The 19031-nt window shown below is 40.4% G+C and overlaps 1 protein-coding gene across 2 annotated transcripts; it reads left to right on the top strand.

Moving 5' to 3' along the window:
* Positions 1 to 9241: 9241 nt before the first annotated feature.
* On the top strand, positions 9242 to 18943 carry cbx1a (chromobox homolog 1a (HP1 beta homolog Drosophila)). 2 transcript variants are annotated; one of them, XR_010910751.1, is made up of 6 exons: positions 9242 to 9504; positions 12725 to 12944; positions 13218 to 13389; positions 13943 to 14037; positions 15528 to 15757; positions 17735 to 18943. XR_010910751.1 is itself a non-coding variant. In XM_067476279.1 (5 exons), exons 3-5 carry the CDS (start codon positions 13279 to 13281, stop codon positions 15676 to 15678), a joined length of 357 nt encoding a protein of 118 aa, XP_067332380.1. In that variant the 5' UTR covers positions 9242 to 9504; positions 12725 to 12944; positions 13218 to 13278; the 3' UTR covers positions 15679 to 18943. The 2 variants fall into 2 exon arrangements, 1 of the variants encoding a protein (XP_067332380.1); XM_067476279.1 differs by having other exon boundaries at positions 15528 to 18943.
* The last annotated feature ends 88 nt before the right edge of the window (positions 18944 to 19031 follow it).

Below are 19031 nucleotides of genomic sequence, written 5' to 3'. Positions count from 1 at the left end.
GTTCTTGAAGACATTTCACCTCTCATCTGAAAGGCATCTTCACTTCTAACTGGCAGGTTTTTAACCTGTGAATAATCATTAAGTTGTTCACACCTTGAGGGTCAATTGTTGTTGCACCCAGCCAGCATCTAGTGCACTACGAGACCACATATCACCCTTATACATTCCAGTCTTGGCATCCTTTCCCAGCTGTTCATAATCAGACATGTGTGATCCTAGCAACACACATGATGATTTGGTTGGTTTATGGTTTTAGCGACTTATATACTGAGGTTTAGAATAAATTGATAAGAAATTGGAAATGGTCTTGGTGTCTTCTCTTGCGGTGATTCTTCTACCTATGGAACATGGCCAAATTGAGGAGCATCCTGTCTCAAAGTGATGCTGAAAAACTGGTCCATGCATTTGTTACCTCTAGGTTGGACTACCGTAATTCCCTACCTTCAGGATGCCCCAGTAACTAAAGAGCCTGCAATTAATCCAAAATGCTGCAGCAAGAGTGCTGACTGGATTTGGTAAAAGAGATCATTTTTCACCTTCTAGAATAGAATTTAAAATCCTGCTTCTTACATATAAAGCTCTGAATGGTCAGACTCCATAATATAGAGAAGACCTCATAGCACCATATCATCCCAGTAGACCACTTCAATCTCAGAATGCAGGCCTACTTGTGGTTCCCAGAATTTCCAATGGTAGAATGGGAGGTAGAGCCTTTAGCTATCAAGCTCCTCTCCTGTGGAACCAGCCCCCAGTTTCGTGAAGCAGACACCCTCTCTACTTTTAAGTGTAGGCTTAAAAACCTCCTGTTTGATAAAGCTTATAGTTAGTTATAGTTATGCTGCTATAGGCTTAGACCCCCCCCCCCCCCCCCCATGCACTGAGCTCCTTTCCTCCTCTTGTAATTGTCACCACTGTATGACATTAACTTTGTTTCTTCATTCTCCCGAAGTTGTTTTTCCCTTTCTCTCTCTCTGTGTCCCTTTCTCCAGGTGTCCTGAGCTTTGAAGCTGTGTGGTTTCCAGTGCACAGTTACTGGTTCAACCAACCTGCCCGATGTTTTGTTGTTTTTGTTGCTCTTTTCTTTTCTCTCTCCACTTTCCACTCACCTCAACCAGTCAAGCAGATGGCATCCCACCCTGAGCCTGGATCTGCTGGAGGTTTCTCCCGTTAAATGGAGTTTTTCCTCTCCATTGTTGCCTAGGGCTTGTTCAAGGGGGAATTGTTGGATTTTCTCTATATATCTGTATAGTATTGACTTTACTCTGTAAAGTGCCTTGAGATGACTTTTTTGTGAATTGGCGCTATCTAAATAAAGTTGAATTGAATTGAATTCACTGGGCTTAACTGCCAATCAAAGTAATTTAACATGCAGAATCCTCTTAAAAGTCACAGCTGGAGGTCCAACTTGTTCTAATTGTGTGGGACAAGCTGTAAAAACTAGGGCGCTCATCAATAATCTAGTGCAAACCTTGAATCAAAACCTTAGCTGATGAAGATACCATCAAGCACATCAACATGGCCTGCTCCTGCATTTAATGCCTAGGTCTTTTGGTAAGTGCTAATCTGTGGTTTTAGTATTTAGGATGAGGAGGAAGGGGTCACAAGCTGATGAAGATGCTAGCACAAGCATGGTGGATGACCCGGATGGAATGTGTAGTTTTCACTACGGCCTCTTTTCTAAAGTGAGATCAACATGAGCAGCATGACATCTATGTAAAACCATGACAAACACAAAAAAGGCTAATTTGTTTGTTTTATATCTCTTTTCCAATTTAACTTTGTATGTGGATGCATATACAGACATTGATTTATTAAGCAACTCAAAAGAACAAAACACATGTCTCCAAATAGTCATTTAGTGCTGCTCAATTACGATATATGCAACTTTTCTGTTACCAGAAATTACTGTTTTAATGCTCACTTGATTTACAGCTTAAACACTGACCAAATATATATACCTACATACATACATACCTGGCTTTGCTTTATAAGCATGTAAACGTGGGGAAAGCTTTGATGAAGACATAACCCCCCCATCCTCCACAGCTCTGTCAGCTGCAGGGGTCAAGGTTCATTTCAAGAATTCCACTGTTCCACTGACTGCGTTGGTTACACAGACCCTCTTCACATTATCCACATGTCCATAATCGCTGTGTGTGCTGCAATGAGCTAATAATACAGGCCATAGTTTGTGTATAAATACTTTATTTTGATCATACTGCATGTGTGTGTATGTGTGTGTGTGAGAGAGAGAGAGAGAGAGAGAGAGAGAGAGTCAGAGAGAGAGACATTTTTACTTTTACCTTGGGCGACTGATGCGGGGGAAGATAGTCCACCAATCTCGCAGTTGTTGGTTCGATCCTCGGCTCCTCCGGTCACATGTTGAAGTGTCCTTGAGCAAGACACTGAACCCCAACTTAGTGGCTCCCAGTGAGAGTTGGCTCCACCATCAGTGTGTGAGTGTGTGTGTGATTGTGAGTGTGAATGGGTGAATAAGAAGCAGTGTAAAGTGCTTTGAGTGCCAATAGGTAGAAAAGTGCTAAATAAGACTATTTACCATTTACTTTTTCCAAGACATTTGTTCTGTTTTTGGAGATTAGGTCAAAGTGTAAGATATTGTGCAACAGACAATTCAGTCCCACTGAGCACTTCCTCTAAAACAGTCCAATGCCATATTGACCATGTCTTGTTTTAACCTCATTACAGACTTTGCAGCTGGAGGCATCATTTTGGATTTTTTTTCTTCCTATTTTCTTCTACCCATTGTTCAGACAACAGTAAAGTCGCTCCACACTTGCCAAGAATCCTTGTAATGTGTTATTTGAATAATTAACAACTTTAACAACACTGTAATAATCTGAAAAGAACATTTGACTATTAAATCACATAATCACCCTTTCTCTTAACTGGAATTTCACTTAATGGAGTGTTGGTTTTTTTTTTTCAATCATGTTACTGCTACTTTGACTTTACTGTTGCTTTGACTTGCAGGATAATTTTAATCATTTTCTAAATCACTTTTATTGTCGATAATTAGAAAACCACACATACAGTAAAAACGTGAGAACAGTCAATCGTCTCTACTCACAGATTATGTCTCCCAGTCTCCAACCTGGATGAGTTTGTTTGTCTGTGCTGTAGACCACCACTGTTGTCCAAAATTAATCACACACACCACTGCATTGGGTGACATGTTTCTTCATTCCAAAGCCCATTGTCATGAAGTTGTTCAGATAACTGTAAGGTTTTACAGCAATCGGAAGCAACTGCAAGACAAGCAGTGTGTTGCAATGATGAGTTTTTAATCAACACAGATATTTACAGCACAGACAAAAATTTTATCATGAATAAAGTCATTTTTGTCAGATGTGGTATGATTGAACAAACTCAATACAAAAGTAAAAGTGTGCATACTTGTCCCAAATGATAATCCACTAACAAGATGTATCTTAGCAATGCAAATACTTCAAAGTAAAAGTATTACATGCCCTAAAATTGACTACTGTAAATTGAAGATCAGATATTCATTCCAGGTCCTGCTGAGTCACTGTTCTGCTCGGCCTTTACCACTGCTAATTTCTCAAGTGTGTTCAGTCAATCAGAAGCTGGGAGACTGTTAGAAGACAAGCAGGACATGGGCTCTCAAGGACATGGAATGTGTGTGGGCACCAAGGACAGACCAGACCTTTGCAGCCCCGTGCCCTCTGCTGCAAGAAGCTGGCATAAAAACAACTTGCTTTTACTTAGTAGGACATATTAGAGTCACAGTTTGTGGGGTTGATGTTAGGACAAAATGTTGGAACCTGAATGAGAATAATAAATAAAATGATATTTACACTGAGAGATGGAGACCCATCTTTGTGGAACTCATTTCACTACGTATGTATGTGTTCATGTATTTTTCCATGAAAAATGTAACATGTGCAAAAAAACACTTAGAGCCTAATTTTTAAATTGATGTATTCAAATTAGGAGTAGTTACGCAGATTGAAATACTTGGCTACAAATAGAAGGACTACCTCAAAATTAGTATTATTTGCATTAGGTTCAAATTTTACTTAAACTACTGCTGAACACAAAGTACTTTCGAGTGTTTGATGCTGTTGAATAAATATACAGTCTGGTCCAAATTCAACCAACCTTTAAAAGTGAATATTATGCAAAGGAAAGTGTTGTAGTAATTACTAGAAATAATGTCAAATAACTAAGCAAATGAAGGTGGAACTGATTTGAACTACTTTATGTATTCACTGCTGCCTTATCCAGAATAGCAGCAGGTAGTAGTTGATATTGTTTGTAGTGTCGTAGAATAAAAGCAAAGGCGACATAAAATGAAAACCATACTGTTTTTAAATACAGCACATTACCACCTCTGTTTATTTTTAAATATTTTCAATTGATGTAACAAGTGAAATCTACCTCATATTAATTCATATATACACACATCTTTGAATGTACCTGCATATAGGTTAAATGTGTGTGTGTGTGTGCATGTGTGTGTGTGAGAGAGAGAGAGAGACATTTTTCCACTAAAAATGTTCTTGTTTTCATGTATTTCTATTTAATACTTTGTAAAAACACACATTTAATATTAAGATATATATGTATGTATATATATATATACACACACACACACACATATATATATATATATATATATATATATATATATATATATATAAAATAAAAGTCCCATACATTAAAAAATATTTATGCGACAAAGTGTTTTAATTTTGGTAATTATTTGACTTTAAGAAAAAAATATCAAACAGTTGAGTTATGGACATGATATTACATGAATATGTTTTGACATATATTTTTAATACCAGAAACATTCCTATAATAAACAAAAATTACTTTTGTCTTTTCTGATTCTATTTGAATAAATTATCATTGGTATATATTTCTAATAAAAAGAATAAAAAACAAAGTATCAACAGAATAATATCAGTGCATAATATATCTAATAATTTTGTTTGTACAAAAAAAGTGAAAGAAGAAAAGCATTTTCTTTTTCACTGCCATGGCCGGGGTTATTTATAATTCTCTGCATGTGTTTATTAGTTATCTAATAATCCAGTCGGTGACTGCAGGGACAGAGCAGTGTGTAGCAGCTGCCATCACGTTATCTCCACACTGGTCTTTAACAGTCTTTTACATCAGGGTACAGTCATCTAATCTTCCACTGAAGACCATGATGAAAATAAACCTACATACTTGCCTTTGGAGTCATAAGGTTTTATCTTGCAAAGTTATCATCCTGTGTGCGTTAAACCAAATGATAGTCAAGCATTTGCACATGATTTAAAGAGGTTTGATATTACACTTGTTTCTGGATTTTTCAGCCTGCTCCCTGCTGCTCCTCTGGTGTCTGTTTCGTAACAGCAGTCTGTGATGTTGAGTGCTTCCAGAAGTTATCTAGTGCTCAGCTCTGTCACTGACTTTATTCTCTCCAAACCGAGCTTCCCACACACCTTCACTTGTGCAATCAGCACGCCTCTAAGACATGTGCCTGGAGTATTCAGCATTCAAGCACAACTATAAACGAGCAGTTTAGAGGCATGAAGAATCATTTAACAGTAGCAGTAGTGGTAGTTGTTTAATTAATGATGAGACTGGTGAGACTTATAGTTGCTAGTGGTGACAGTAGTTGGATCTAACACTATTCACTTTACATGTGAATAAGGTTTGTGACGTTAAAGGGTTGAATAACCAGGCTGAAGGCTAAACCGACTCCCAAGCCCCATCTGGTGGTTAACTGCAGTACTACAAGCATTGAACTTTTATTTCTTTCTTTCTTTTTACAAACATGGGTCCAGATGCTTAGAAACTGCATGGTTTTGTACAGGGGTCTGAAGTTAGCTGGTCTGCTGTGTGTTACTATGGCAATTCCCATCAGTTTAGTCAATATTTTGTTAAAAATATTTCTTTCACAGGGTTTAAAGAATCATGCCACCCAGTAGAGCGGTGCGACTGGCTGACATGTTCGGCCTACCAAAAGTCTCAAGTGCACAGAATATTTAAGAATGACATAGTGGCATGCATTCATATTGGAAACTGTAAGAACTTGATGCTGGTTTTCGAACACCAGTTTTCCCAAGGCTTTATTGAGGTTGGCTGCAACAGTTGGAAGACACCAGCAGATGGAAGTGTTACATAAAGAAAGACAAGGACTCAACCTGCAAGCTGCAAAATTAGCTGCAGTACACACAGTACACACAAAACATGATGGAATCACAGCGAATGCAATGCAATGGTAACACGTCATTCTTCATTATGTAAATACAAATGAAATATGTTGAACTTCCTTGCATATCACAAGACCAAAACCAATCTGCCTTTCAGAAACAAGTAGATGCCAAAAACAAATTACATTAGAAATTACATACCCAAGCTGTCACTGTTAGTTGGGGGATTTGGGCACACAGGGGGAGAAATGTGTAGCTGTCTAATAGGGACATTAAGAAAATATACCTTTTGAAAAAAAAAAAAAAAAAAGCCATCTCTGTAATTTCGTCATCTCTTTTTCATAAATGCAAATGCATTTTTTAATTTTCAAATTTTTAATTTTAGTATACTATATTCCCCCAAATAACAATATATAAAAATATTTTTATATATTCCATTTGTATCTATTAGCGTTGCGTCTATTAGTATTGGTGTGTCATTGATATCAGCTTTTCCTCGCACAATTTCTCACTTTGTCTGCATAAAATATCCACTGACATAACTTCCTGTGGTGCCATTTGGGGTTACAATATACCACCAGGATCAGCACGTATACACGAGCGCAGAAGCTTCCTGGCAGGCATCAGCAGAGCTTCTAGGAATCCTTGAGCATTGAGGAAGATCAACCAAAGACTACAGTAATTTAAGTTGTGGCATTGGAGGCAAACACCATGGGGGTCAAAGATCTGGCCTGATGTAGCAGCAGAAATAATGATGTCAGTATGTAGAAAACTGGATGCAGCAGACTATAGGCTTGAGGTGGGTTCTTGAATGTGCTGGAATTGAGGGAACAACAGCTAAGGAAGATGCAGAAATAATGTTCTTACACGGCCAGCAGCAAATGTATGTTTTGATTAAATATGGAATTTTACAAATGTGGCATAAAACCTTCCTTTTTGATAAAGCTTATAGTTAGGCCTGACTCAGTCACTCAGAACTAGTTTTTAGTTAAGCTGCTATAGGCTTAGACTGCTTGGGATGGGGCTGGTTGCTTAGAGGTAGAGACTTAGGTTGGAATGCAGAAGGAAGCAGACTCGAATCCCACCCAACTACTACTGTCCACCCTGGTACCAGCCCCGAGCCCAAATAAAATGGGAGGGCTGCAACAGGAAGGGCATCTGGCGTCAAAAAAAAATGAATGTCATCAATGTGCGGGACACCTTTCGCTGTGTTGCCCCTGAAGGGAAAAGCCAAAAGCCACTTAAGGCAAATGACAATGAGCTCCCGGCTTTGCAGCTATGTGTTTTCCAGAGCACAGCTGCTGGTCCTTACAACCTGCCCAATGCTTTGCTGATGCTTTTTGTTGCTTTTGTTTGTTCCTTTCTCTCTTCACTTTCCACTCACCCTAGCAGGTCACGGCAGACGGCCGCCCACCCTGAGGCTGGTTCTGCTGGAGGTTTCTTCTGTTAAAGGTTTTCCTCTCCACTGCTGCCTAGGGGTTGCTGAAGGGGGACTTGTTGGGTTTTCTCTATGTATCTTTAGAGTTTTATTATGTCAAGTGACTAAGGATTACTTTGTTGTGAATAAATAAATAAAGTTGAATTGAATTGAATTTGAAGTTAAATGTACTGTGTGTTTCAAATCACGTTTGTTTAAGTTAAGCTAACTAATATCACAATTTCCTGCTACTTAAAGTTTTCTAGTTAGATTTAAGTAACAGTTACTTGTGTGACTTTTTGTTTGTGTTGTCTTCAGTCATAATCTTTTAACTAGTTCTACCAGATTAAAAATGCAAGCAGAGGACGCTTTAAGACCAGAAAAAGGTTGGTGATCAAATTCATAACCTTTCAACAACAGTGCGTTGATGAATTGCACCAGTCTGCTTTGAACCATTTAATACCAATACATTTTTCTATGCACCTTTTTGTGAATTTTTGCATCACACTGGTGTTATTTGGTGTGATTTCCTCCCTTCTTGCCACTGTACCAAATTGTTTTAACTTAGCTTCAATACCAAATTATTACTAAAATAAAATCATTTTGTGCAACCTGTAGTTAACTCTAACTTGATGAAGACTAGTAAAATGTGTGTTGGTTGATAATTGAGTAAAGGTGACTAATTAATATAAGTTGCGAAAGCAAATGAATTTACAGTGGAGGAAGAACAGATCAAGTGAAGTTAATGAGGCTAGGGATGAGCCTCCATGGGCTGGGGGGGGAAGAGAGCCTGGGTTGGGGAGGGTGGTCCTGGGCTGGGTGACTTGGGCTGGGCTGTGGAGGTTTTTACCCAGGCTAGGAATGAGCCTCCATGGGCTGGGGGGGGAAGAGAGCCTGGGTTGGGGAGGGTGGTCCTGGGCTGGGTGACTTGGGCTGGGCTGTGGAGGTTTTTACCCAGGCTAGGAATGAGCCTCCATGGGCTGGGGGGGGAGGAGAGCCTGGGTTGGGGAGGGTGGTCCTGGGCTGGGTGACTTGGGCTGGGCTGTGGAGGTTTTTAACCAGTCTAGGGATGAGCCTCCATGGGCTGGGGGGGGAAGAGAGCCTGGGTTGGGGAGGGTGGTCCTGGGCTGGGTGACTTGGGCTGGGCTGTGGAGGTTTTTACCCAGGCTAGGAATGAGCCTCCATGGGCTGGGGGGGGAGGAGAGCCTGGGTTGGGGAGGGTGGTCCTGGGCTGGGTGACTTGGGCTGTGGAGGTTTTTACCCAGGCTAGGGATGAGCCTCCATGGGCTGGGGGGGGAGGAGAGCCTGGGTTGGGGAGGGTGGTCCTGGGCTGGGTGACTTGGGCTGGGGTGTGGAGGTTTTTACCCAGGCTAGGGATGAGCCTCCATGGGCTGGGGGGGGGGTCTGTGCTGTCTGGGGACCAGGGGGGAAAATATGATGTTGGTCCTTGGCACGCGCCCCTGACCATTCCCTTGGATTTGGACTGATGGAGACTGTAAAACATGAGCCTTCTCTGTGTGGATGCTACAGGGGATAAAGCTATAGAATGATACCGTCTCCATCCGCGCAGCTCCAACCTCCAAACGGAAGGAGGCAGCAGTCCGACTCCGCCATGGCTGCGTTCAGTGTGTGTGAAGCAAAAGAAGAGCATCCTGTCTGTTGGCGGGCAGAACTGGTTCAGCGCTGGTTGTTAGCGACGCTGAGGCTATTGTGTGGTTTACCAGTAAAACCAAATTGAGGAAAAGTCATCCAAATCACGCCGCCAAGCACGTGGACTGCTCCTCATCGCAGCAAGTTCCTATTTGGCCCGTCTGTGATTGCAGAACGCGGTCAGAGCTCTGTGCTTTCACTCGGGCCTAGTGCGAGCTATACAAGCGCGCGGAATCGTTCTCTGGAAAGGTAAGACTTACGTTAGCAGGCTGTTTAGAGAGAACCCATCAGCCATGTTGCCCTTCGGCTGCAGGGGGAGGCCGCCTGACTCGTCTCATTGCTCAGGTTTTACCTGGGTAATGGCAGAACACCGTGGAAATGTGAGCTAAGCTACTCGGAAAGGGGCAGAATTAGCTCGGCATTCGTGGGCTGTTTAATGAGGCACGCGACGGTCCGGCTTGTGCAAACAGTGCGCACCTGGTTTCAGTGCTTTTCCTCTGAAACACAGCATGGATCGGACGGACTGGCATTGTTCGCTCTCACCGCGTATTGTCCAGGCGTGTTTTCCCTCCAAACGGCGTTTATCTCCGACTAGAAACTTTAGGCAACGCGCGAGGTAGTTAATTGTCGAAGCATAGATGACTTGTTATGGTAAGTAGAGGGGAGCACGTGTGGACAGAGAACAGTCTTCGACATAACAAAAGCATATTGTTATTGCTGACTGTTACAAACTGTCATAATTGCGATGTAATATAATCGTGTTTATAAAAAGTCCCCCAGTCCACAGTGTGGTAAGACTCGATGTCACTTATTTACACAGACACACAAACGCATCCAAAAGTATAAATGTTAGTCCCATGATTGACACACTACAGTTTTAAACATGTTAAAATCGTGAACGTGTGGACACGGAAAGATACTGAGATGTAACAAGCATTAGTTCATAAGTGTGTAGCCTGCGGCGTTTTCTTTTCAGCAGCTTGGTTTTTAGGAAAAGAGCTTCGTGAAAGTGAAGTGGCCTCACACCCCACGCGTGAACACGGATACGATGTGATTCACGGCACGTGGCGAATGGCAACAACAGTCAGGATGAAAAAGCTCTTACTGCAAAATACTGCAGCAGGAGATGATGTCGGAAACCTCTCAGTCGTGTTCATGTGTAATGTTCATCTAAACATTAATATTAAAAAAGTGTGAGGTGACTGCTTTGTTCAGAAGTGGGCCAACGTTTGTGATAAATGCAGAGACTGCAATTTGAAATGGCTGCTTTCTATTTTTCTCGGTTGCTTTCTGAATTTGTCGCTTGCACTGCGTTTGCACTAGAACAGATGAGATGTTAGCTGTCCCAACAAATCTAGAGCAAGTATTACTTTTAAGTCTCTTGCTAGTTGGCTGTTGGAACCAGTGACTGTGTGATGTTGGGTATTGTCCTCTTGAATGACCCTACAGGAGTTTTGTTACACACTTTTGTTTCCTAATTTTACTAATCACCTCTGTTCTTTAAATGAAAAAATGAATGCAGTTGATTGAAAAAGACATGGCATTAACCTTGTAATTACTTTGTTTATCCATGTCACACATAATCATTTGTTCTCTGTATGAAACATAAGCAAACACGTTTTGTCATTATTGTCACTAATGAAATGTACACTGGTGCTAAAGTGGACATACACACCATAATTGTCAGAGACAGTCATTTCAAAGGTTTAGGTTCAGTTAGTTAATGGGGGGGGAAACACGTTTAAGGTGGGAAATGGTTCATTTTATGTTGTTTCACAAGTTTGTTTTAAGTTGAGTGAAATAGAAAAATTACACTCTTTGGGATTTGAAAAGATTTGGCTATGATATGTCGACTTACACTAAGTAAAATGTTTTGGCACAATTGCATAGGTTGTGGTTAAAAAGAAAAAAACATGCATCAAAAAAATGTATCCTGGTTGAGCTTTGCTGTAGCACAGTCCACATCCAGAATCCTTTTCAGGTTAAATGCCTAAGTATGTCTTTTTACGTTAAGACATATTAAGCTGACAGTCATTAACAATATTATTCAGTTGTTAACAACTGCCATTGAATCCTGTTATTCTGTGTGTAAGGATGTTTTTGGAAAAAGATGTGGTTGTTGGGGTTTGACATTAATGCTTCCCCAGGGGTCGTAAACTCTGTAATCAGGCAGGTGTAATGTGTTATACAGTTGCCTGATCCTACAAGTGAAATATGTCAGCCCGCCACAAATTGGTTAAAATCATATTTCCCTGTAGAGCCGCGTGCAGTATGTTTCATCTTAGTGTCCACAATCTCTCATTTCAGGTAAACCGGAGGCCAGGTCATTTTATTTTTCATTTGATGCCGTCCTAACCTTGTTTACGAACTTTACCACAACTTCATTAAATCTTAATAAGGTGGATCCAACTAAACTCTGTTGCAGTTGAAAAATTAACTTTTACCTTTAGTAGGTTATTTTATTGCAAACTGCCACAGCAGTATAAATGAGTCATTCAGCAGATGCTTTTTTAATGCGACTTACAAGCAACTAAAAGGCTTTAGGGAAAACTGTGGGGTTCAGTGTCTTGACCAAGGGGACTGGGAGTCAAACCACTGACCCTGTGGTTTATGGACAACTGCTCTCCCAACTGCAGCCCCCCACTGTTAATGAGTAGTAATCAAGTTTCTCTAATAACAAAACACACTGCACAACAATAAAATGATTTGTAAATTCCACCAATATGTGAACTAGTAAATTGAAACAAACACAATTGGTTAGATGTGAGGAGAATCTACGAAACATGATCTGTGTCAACTCCGCCAAAACCTGAAAACTGCCAAAGTTCATAAACGACATCCACAACGTGTGGGATATTGCCATATTACGAGCCCCCGGCATACCCCTCCATTCAGCCCCTATAACCCTGAATAGGATAAGATGTTACAGATAATGGATGGAATATTGAAGAGTAGAGGTTATATACTATCACCTCTTAATTATGTTTTGTATTTTAAATAAAATAAACTGTAGTTGTCCAAATACCTATTTATCTTTGAATTTGTATGTTTGGGTATCGGCCAAGTGAAATTACTTTGTGTTCTCTTCTTGCATGAAGGGCAGGTGGCATAAAAGCAAGCAACACTCCTCAGTCCTGTTTATTCGCCTTTTAATTGTTATATTTGATATAACTTGTGACTTTAGGGGGATTTTGCGGGTACTACATTTTTGGGGGGGGTTTTAGTGCATATTGTTGTACATGCGGGTTTACAACCTGATTGGCCGGTTTCTGGTCTGATTGATTACCAGTTAAGGACGTCAGACTTCAGTTAGGCTTAACTTTTATTAGTCACTTCACATGGGGTTAAAAGTTTTGTATCATTGTATCAGCCCTCTAATTTTTTATCATTCCAACAGATAATTTTAATACTACACCATGCAAAATTGCTATTTCCTCAACTCTTACCTGTTCCTGCATGTGTCCACCAGAAGCGCCCTGAACAGACATCAAGCTGGCGACTGTAGTGGGAAAGAAGGGCAAAAAGGCTGAGGAGGAGGAGCAGCCCGCAGCAGCAACGGCAGCACCGGCGGCGGCAGCAGCAGGAGCAGAGGAGGAAGAAGAGGAGGAGTATGTGGTGGAAAAAGTTTTAGACCGTCGAGTGGTTAAGGGGAAAGTGGAGTTTCTGCTGAAATGGAAGGGGTTCTCAGAGTGAGTACTTGCCTGTGTCTACTGTGTAGCAGTCAGTTTTGTGTCAGTACCATGTGTGAGATCCCAAATCTTAGTGGTGTTATCGGCTCGACTTTTTCTTTTTCGTCTCTCATAAATTTAGTTTATGGTTCAACAGCGACTCATGCCCTCACAATTAAAAGTTTAGAATTTGGACAATAAAGAAACACTACAATGTGGTTATTCAAAAAGATGGAGGTTCAACTTAAACATCAGCTTTTTATGTGTCTGTTGATGTGCGCTCAACTTTCCCAGTGAGGATAACACGTGGGAGCCAGAGGAGAACCTGGACTGCCCTGACCTTATTGCGGAATACATGTCGAAACAAAAAGAGAGGGAGGAGAAGAAGAAGGAGAGCAAGAGGAAAGCTGTGAGTGAGGGCTCGGGAGAGTCAGAAGAGCGTGGAAGCAAAAGGAAGAAGGAGGAGGTGAGCGAATTAGTTTGCTTTGGAGTAGGGCTGGCTTTTGTTTAAAGTCTTTCCACAGTAGTAGTGATGCCTTGATTTTGATACAGATTCCTGAACTATAGTTTTTCATACCAGTAAAAAACAAACAGTAAAATTAAAAAAAAAAAAATGTAAAAGCCGGAATTAAACTGGGGACCTTCAGATTACCAGATAACTGCTGTACCGCCTGATCAACTAATAATATATTAGAATGCAAAGAACAAAATATGCATATTTTCAGTGATTGTCTAATGCTGCATGCTTATTGGCAAACTGAAGCAGCTGAAATATAATCCTGAGTTATCCAAATCTTTTAACTAACTACCTAGTACTATCTGGGCAATTCAGTCTTTACCATTAGAGAGAGGTCCTACTGGCTACCGTCTCTTCTTAATGTTGCCATGTGTTAACCTGCTAGTTCCTTATATTATCTCTCCTTTGTTCAGTCACAGTCACCTTTTTGTACCCCTGTTCCTCACCCAGTCTGTTTTTCCTCTTTGATTACGTGTGATATGATTGGTGCACCTCTCTTCAGGGTGAGAAAGCTAGAGGTTTTGGCAGAGGCCTACAGCCAGAGAGGATCATCGGTGCAACAGACTCAAGTGGAGAGCTGATGTTCCTCATGAAGTGGTAAGTCTTCACCCTCAGTTTGTAAACTGAGATCTCTTTAGCGGTGATGCATTGGCAAGCAGCTCGCGTGGCTGTTAGCTTGACAGTGTGTATGGGACACAATGTCCTGCTTATCTGTAGTCGCAGTTGTAAGAATAATGGCTATGAAGTTTGATGGCCGCTTTCTTTGTATCCTAAAGCTTAGTGCTGATCTTTTGGTTCTGATTGTCAGACGATCAACCCTGAAACTAAAAGTAGTATAATTGGAGTTTAAAACTAATGAAATGGGAAGCACTGGGTTAAAGGTGTGTAATGGGGGCTTTAAACATTCATTATAATTTTTGGTCTGTCTTGTAAAGAAGGAAAAAAGAGGAAGTTTGGGGCGACTGTGGCGCAGGAAGGTGGAGCGGTTGTCCACCAATCTCACAGTTGTTGGTTCAATCCCCGGCTCCTCCTATTACATGTTGAAGTGTCCTTAAGCAAGACACTGAACCCCAACTTAGTTGCTCCTGGTGAACGTTCGCCAGCTGCATAGCAGCTCCCCCATTGTTGTGTGTGTGTGTTTGTGTTTCTGTGTGCATGCGAATGGGTAAATAAGAAGCAGTGTAAAGCGTTTTCAGTGCCAATAGGTAGAAAACCACTATATAAGTGCAGAACATTTATGTATTAAGAATTTTTACTTTTGCATGTCTGTCTGAAAAACCTAATAGGTACTGATACTACTGATAATGAAATTCTGCACCAATGCTAATGTTTAAAATTATAATCTTGCTTCTTAAAACAGGGGAAAAATACATTTTTCTGCTTTAAAGGCCTTAATCACACTAACTTTGAGCATGTTTTTCTCTTTCAACCAGCAGCACTTGTTGAAATCCAAAAATATTCTGAAGCAGTGAATCTCACTGGATGGACTAAACAGCTTTCCCGTTTATGTTTCCTTATAATTAGAATATTGATATTCCAAATAACTCTTGTTCAAATGGTCTTTGCACCTCCTCTGTGCAAGCCCTTCTTTCAATATTAAAGTGGATTGAGGAACAACATAATATGTTGGAGTGAAAGAATTACAAACAAAAGGTAACCTTAACCCAGCTCTGTTGTAACATTTCTTTAGCTAAACTTGCTTGGAAAGCTCCATTATATGTGCCGATGACCTATTTGAAGAGTTGTCCACGACTAGTGTGTGTGTGTGTATGTGGGAGGGGGAGAGAAGATGACAGAGTGCAGGATACAGTGTGACTTAGCAAGTTAAGCAAATCTTAACTTTTAAAATGTGTTTAATCATTAACATCATTGATTAGTGCTTAAAGAGCAGCATAATATAAAGCTACTTCATGATTACATAACTAGCCACATTCCCGCAGTTCATGCTTCTAAAAATTGTTGAAGATGGTTCTGAATGGGTGAACGCTGTCTGTAGTGCCGATCCACGTTACCAATGCCTCTGTTATCTGCCATGTTGTTCATAACTTTTTTTTCACTGTTTATGTTTCTTCAATTTGAATTAACAGGAAGAACTCGGATGAGGCTGATCTCGTTCCAGCCAAAGAGGCTAATGTCAAATGCCCCCAGGTGGTCATCTCTTTCTACGAGGAGCGCCTGACCTGGCACTCTTACCCCACAGAAGAGGAGGAGAAAAAAGAGGAGGAGAAAAAGGACTAGATGAGGAGGCACCAGTGCAAGGTGTAAAAGGAAGTTCAGGGCAGGAAATCAACTACAAACCCTGTGAACTGTTGCCCAGGTTCGTTAAGTCTAGCAGCCACTTTGGCAGCAAAAGTGGAACAAAAACATCCCAAAGCACTGAAATTGAACTGCCAATGTAGCTGACAGAGAAAGTATGAAGTTTGTTTTCCTGCCCTGGGAGGAAATGGGCCTGTGCGTCCCTCAAAAGATGCTCCCACCTGTGTCTTGACTGAAATAGTTTGTTTTTTAAAGAGGTATGTTGACAGTTCTTCTCATTTACATGTATTTCCTTTACCAAGTACATGATACTTGATGGGAGTTGGTGCCTTTGTTCTCCCAGTATTCCTGCATTGAACTGAAGACGGTGAAATTACTAAAGTCTCTGTTTACTTGACTTTGTGAAATGCGCCTGGTGGAAAATCAGGAATGTAATGCAAAGCTATCAAGTTACCTCTTTAAAATGTGCATGGGTGCTTGGCTGCAGCTGGCAAGTTTGTCTCTCCTGCCAATCACCGTTACTGTTTGAAGAAGTTGTTTTTAAAGGTGTGTTAATAAGACGTTTGGCCAGAGACAGTGAGGATACATCGGGGGGAACTTCTTTTGAATGGGAAAGAGGTGACGTGAGGTATATGATGGAGGAGTGGACAGAAACAATTTGTCCCTTTCACTATCTGTTCTCTTTGTGCCACCCGGGTTCTCATTATTGCTGACATAATGCTGTTCCTTCATTTTATTATTCTCAAACACCTAATGGTGACTGTACTTTTAACTCCAACATGGACGATTTTGGTAAGGAGGGGATGCAGTCTACATGAATGACTACCAGTCGATGACATCAGCCTTTACCTGTGCTACCAGCTGCAATGGCAGCCAACCAGCCAGCCACTGTGTGCTACTCTGGTTTTTAAAATGCCTGACGCTTTTCCATGGCGATGCTGCAGCTTGTTATTTGCTTCCTTTTTGAAGAAGTCTGTTATTCATCAAACTGTTAGTGAAGGTTTCAGAGGCAAACTTTCTGCTCTTTCTGTGCCATATTTCATGTGACACAAATATGCGTTTTCTAGACATCAACATGTAAATTGCCAATTACAGTGTTTGGTCAAGAACTAATGTCTGGAATGAGGAAGTCGTATGTATTCATTGGCCATTTCTGTTATTTGATTAAGCCACAGTATTAACAGGAAGCTACTTCACCACCTGAAGACAGTGCTAAAGAACAATGATACAATACAGAGATGATGAATAAGTGTTACAGGTCATTCCCTGGCAGCTGCGGCTGGTTTGATTCCCAAACTTTTCAAGCCACGTGAAGTGTGTGTGTGTGTGTGTGTGTGTTTGAGAGACTCTAAGGCTGATTGGCTGCTAGTGTTAAAACAGCTAGAGTCAGCCCAGCATCCAGCTGTTTGTCATCTCCACAGTGTGATGGCCTCACTGCCTCACAGTGTTCAGCAGTTACCTAGTCTAATATACCAGTTGCATTGTTTTGGCTCATGTTAAGACGGGAAGGCTTATGTCAAAACTAAACTCCTGCCTAAATCTCTCCCAAGTGTAGAAAGGAAAAGTGTTGAGAACCACCTGATAATTGGTTAAGTACAAACACTTTTTTTTTTTTTTTTTTTTTTTTTTAAATTGATTGCTTCTGGGATTCCAAAAACAGGAGGTGATTGTTTTATGTAGCGTTTTTCAAAAGCAAGCAAAAAAATCTGAATTGATACATCGGCCCCCTAATGCTACATTGTAGTAAATGTATCAGTATTGGTTTTTGTCAAGTCAATTAATGGCAATAAATTAAAGTACAGAAATGCCAAAGATGTTTTTAGTCACTATTTTATAAATTGTTACCCAGGGAGTAGTGACACAACTTTTTAACTGTAATTTATCCTGTTGAGTATATTTTTGCTTGGTATGGATTAAATGTGTTTTTTAAATTATTATTATTATTTTTTTTATTATTATTATTATTTTATTATTCATGAATTTCAGTACTATTTGAATTTAATTCACAGGAATTGGCTTGTGTGGTTTTATTTACTAGGTCGGAGTATAGTTTTGGACAACAGTTGAGCTGCAGTGACGAGCTTCAATCATGAGAACAGGTTTGATCAGGAGTGTTGGGACTAGGTGTGGATTACAACACAAAGTCGGGTCTAAAGGACTGAAACACTGACCAGCAGTATGTTTACGAACCGTTGGCTGCATCTTATACATTAAATTGGCACAAAAACCTGGCAACAAGCTAGTTTGGACGATGAAAAGGTAACTGGTTGCTCACCTGCTGTGACTGAGATTTTGTCATTCATGTAGATATGTGTTCCATACCAAACAGCTGTGTCTAACTGATGACATGATTGAAAGTATGCTAAATAATTATCTCTACACCTTTTTGTTTTTTAAAGTTCACACACTCATGCACATACAGAGAGCTATGTGTATTTTCTAGGCTGTATTATTTTAGTTTGCATTGGCCGGGCAACACTCAAGACGTAATGATTCCGAATGTTAAAAGTAATCGATGGCTCATCTTGTTTGAAAGTGGTGTCTTTTTAACATGTTTCGATATTTGCAGAATAACTCATATAGAACTTATACATTCAGTGCATTTTACATGATCACTTTATATCAAGTCTCCCTCCAGTGTTTTCTCTGCAGCATAGTGTTCACTAACAGTTTAAGTGTTGAATGTAGCCCGGCAGTGCTCATTTCTATGTATACTGTATTAAAGTTAGACTAGTAGCTTCCTCTATTAGCAGACCTGGATTCGCTACTTTAAATCCCACATCTTTGAGCTGTTTGCTTTGTGTGGCCTTCTGCTGTTGGAGATTTGATAACTGACAAAGGAGTTTTAATTGTGAAAATACTTGTTTCCTATTGTATTGTAGTTGTCTTGATTGCTGATGTTGTTATGGTATCTCTGGTATCTCATCGTACTATTGTATGATTTTACAAAATCAAAAATACAGTTATTTTTGATATGGTCTGGCTTTGGGATGTTCTTCTTTCTCCATTGTAAACATTGGCATAGAGTCAAATATCCTGCACTCAGAATGCTTTATTTTGCCCATTGACCATAGGGATTGAATTAGCTGCATCTGGGTTTGCTAATTAGTTTTTCTAGCTTGTCTCTGTAATTAGGTTAGCTTGTGTTGTCCTGTTGCATGTATATTGGTTTCCTTTGGAATGTCACTGTCATGACTGATCTACTTCTGTCTGCTTTGGACAATAAAGATGTTTTGTTTTTTCATAACGGTTTGTCCTCTGTCTCAATCAGTGGCAGCTGTGTGATGGCTGAGAAACAAACTTATTATGTTGTAATCCAACATTTCAATGCCACT

Source organism: Channa argus, chromosome 15, assembly GCF_033026475.1.
Source record: "Channa argus isolate prfri chromosome 15, Channa argus male v1.0, whole genome shotgun sequence".
In the NCBI taxonomy this organism is placed as follows: Eukaryota; Metazoa; Chordata; class Actinopteri; order Anabantiformes; family Channidae; genus Channa; species Channa argus.
This window is presented reverse-complemented; position numbering and strand designations above follow the sequence as displayed.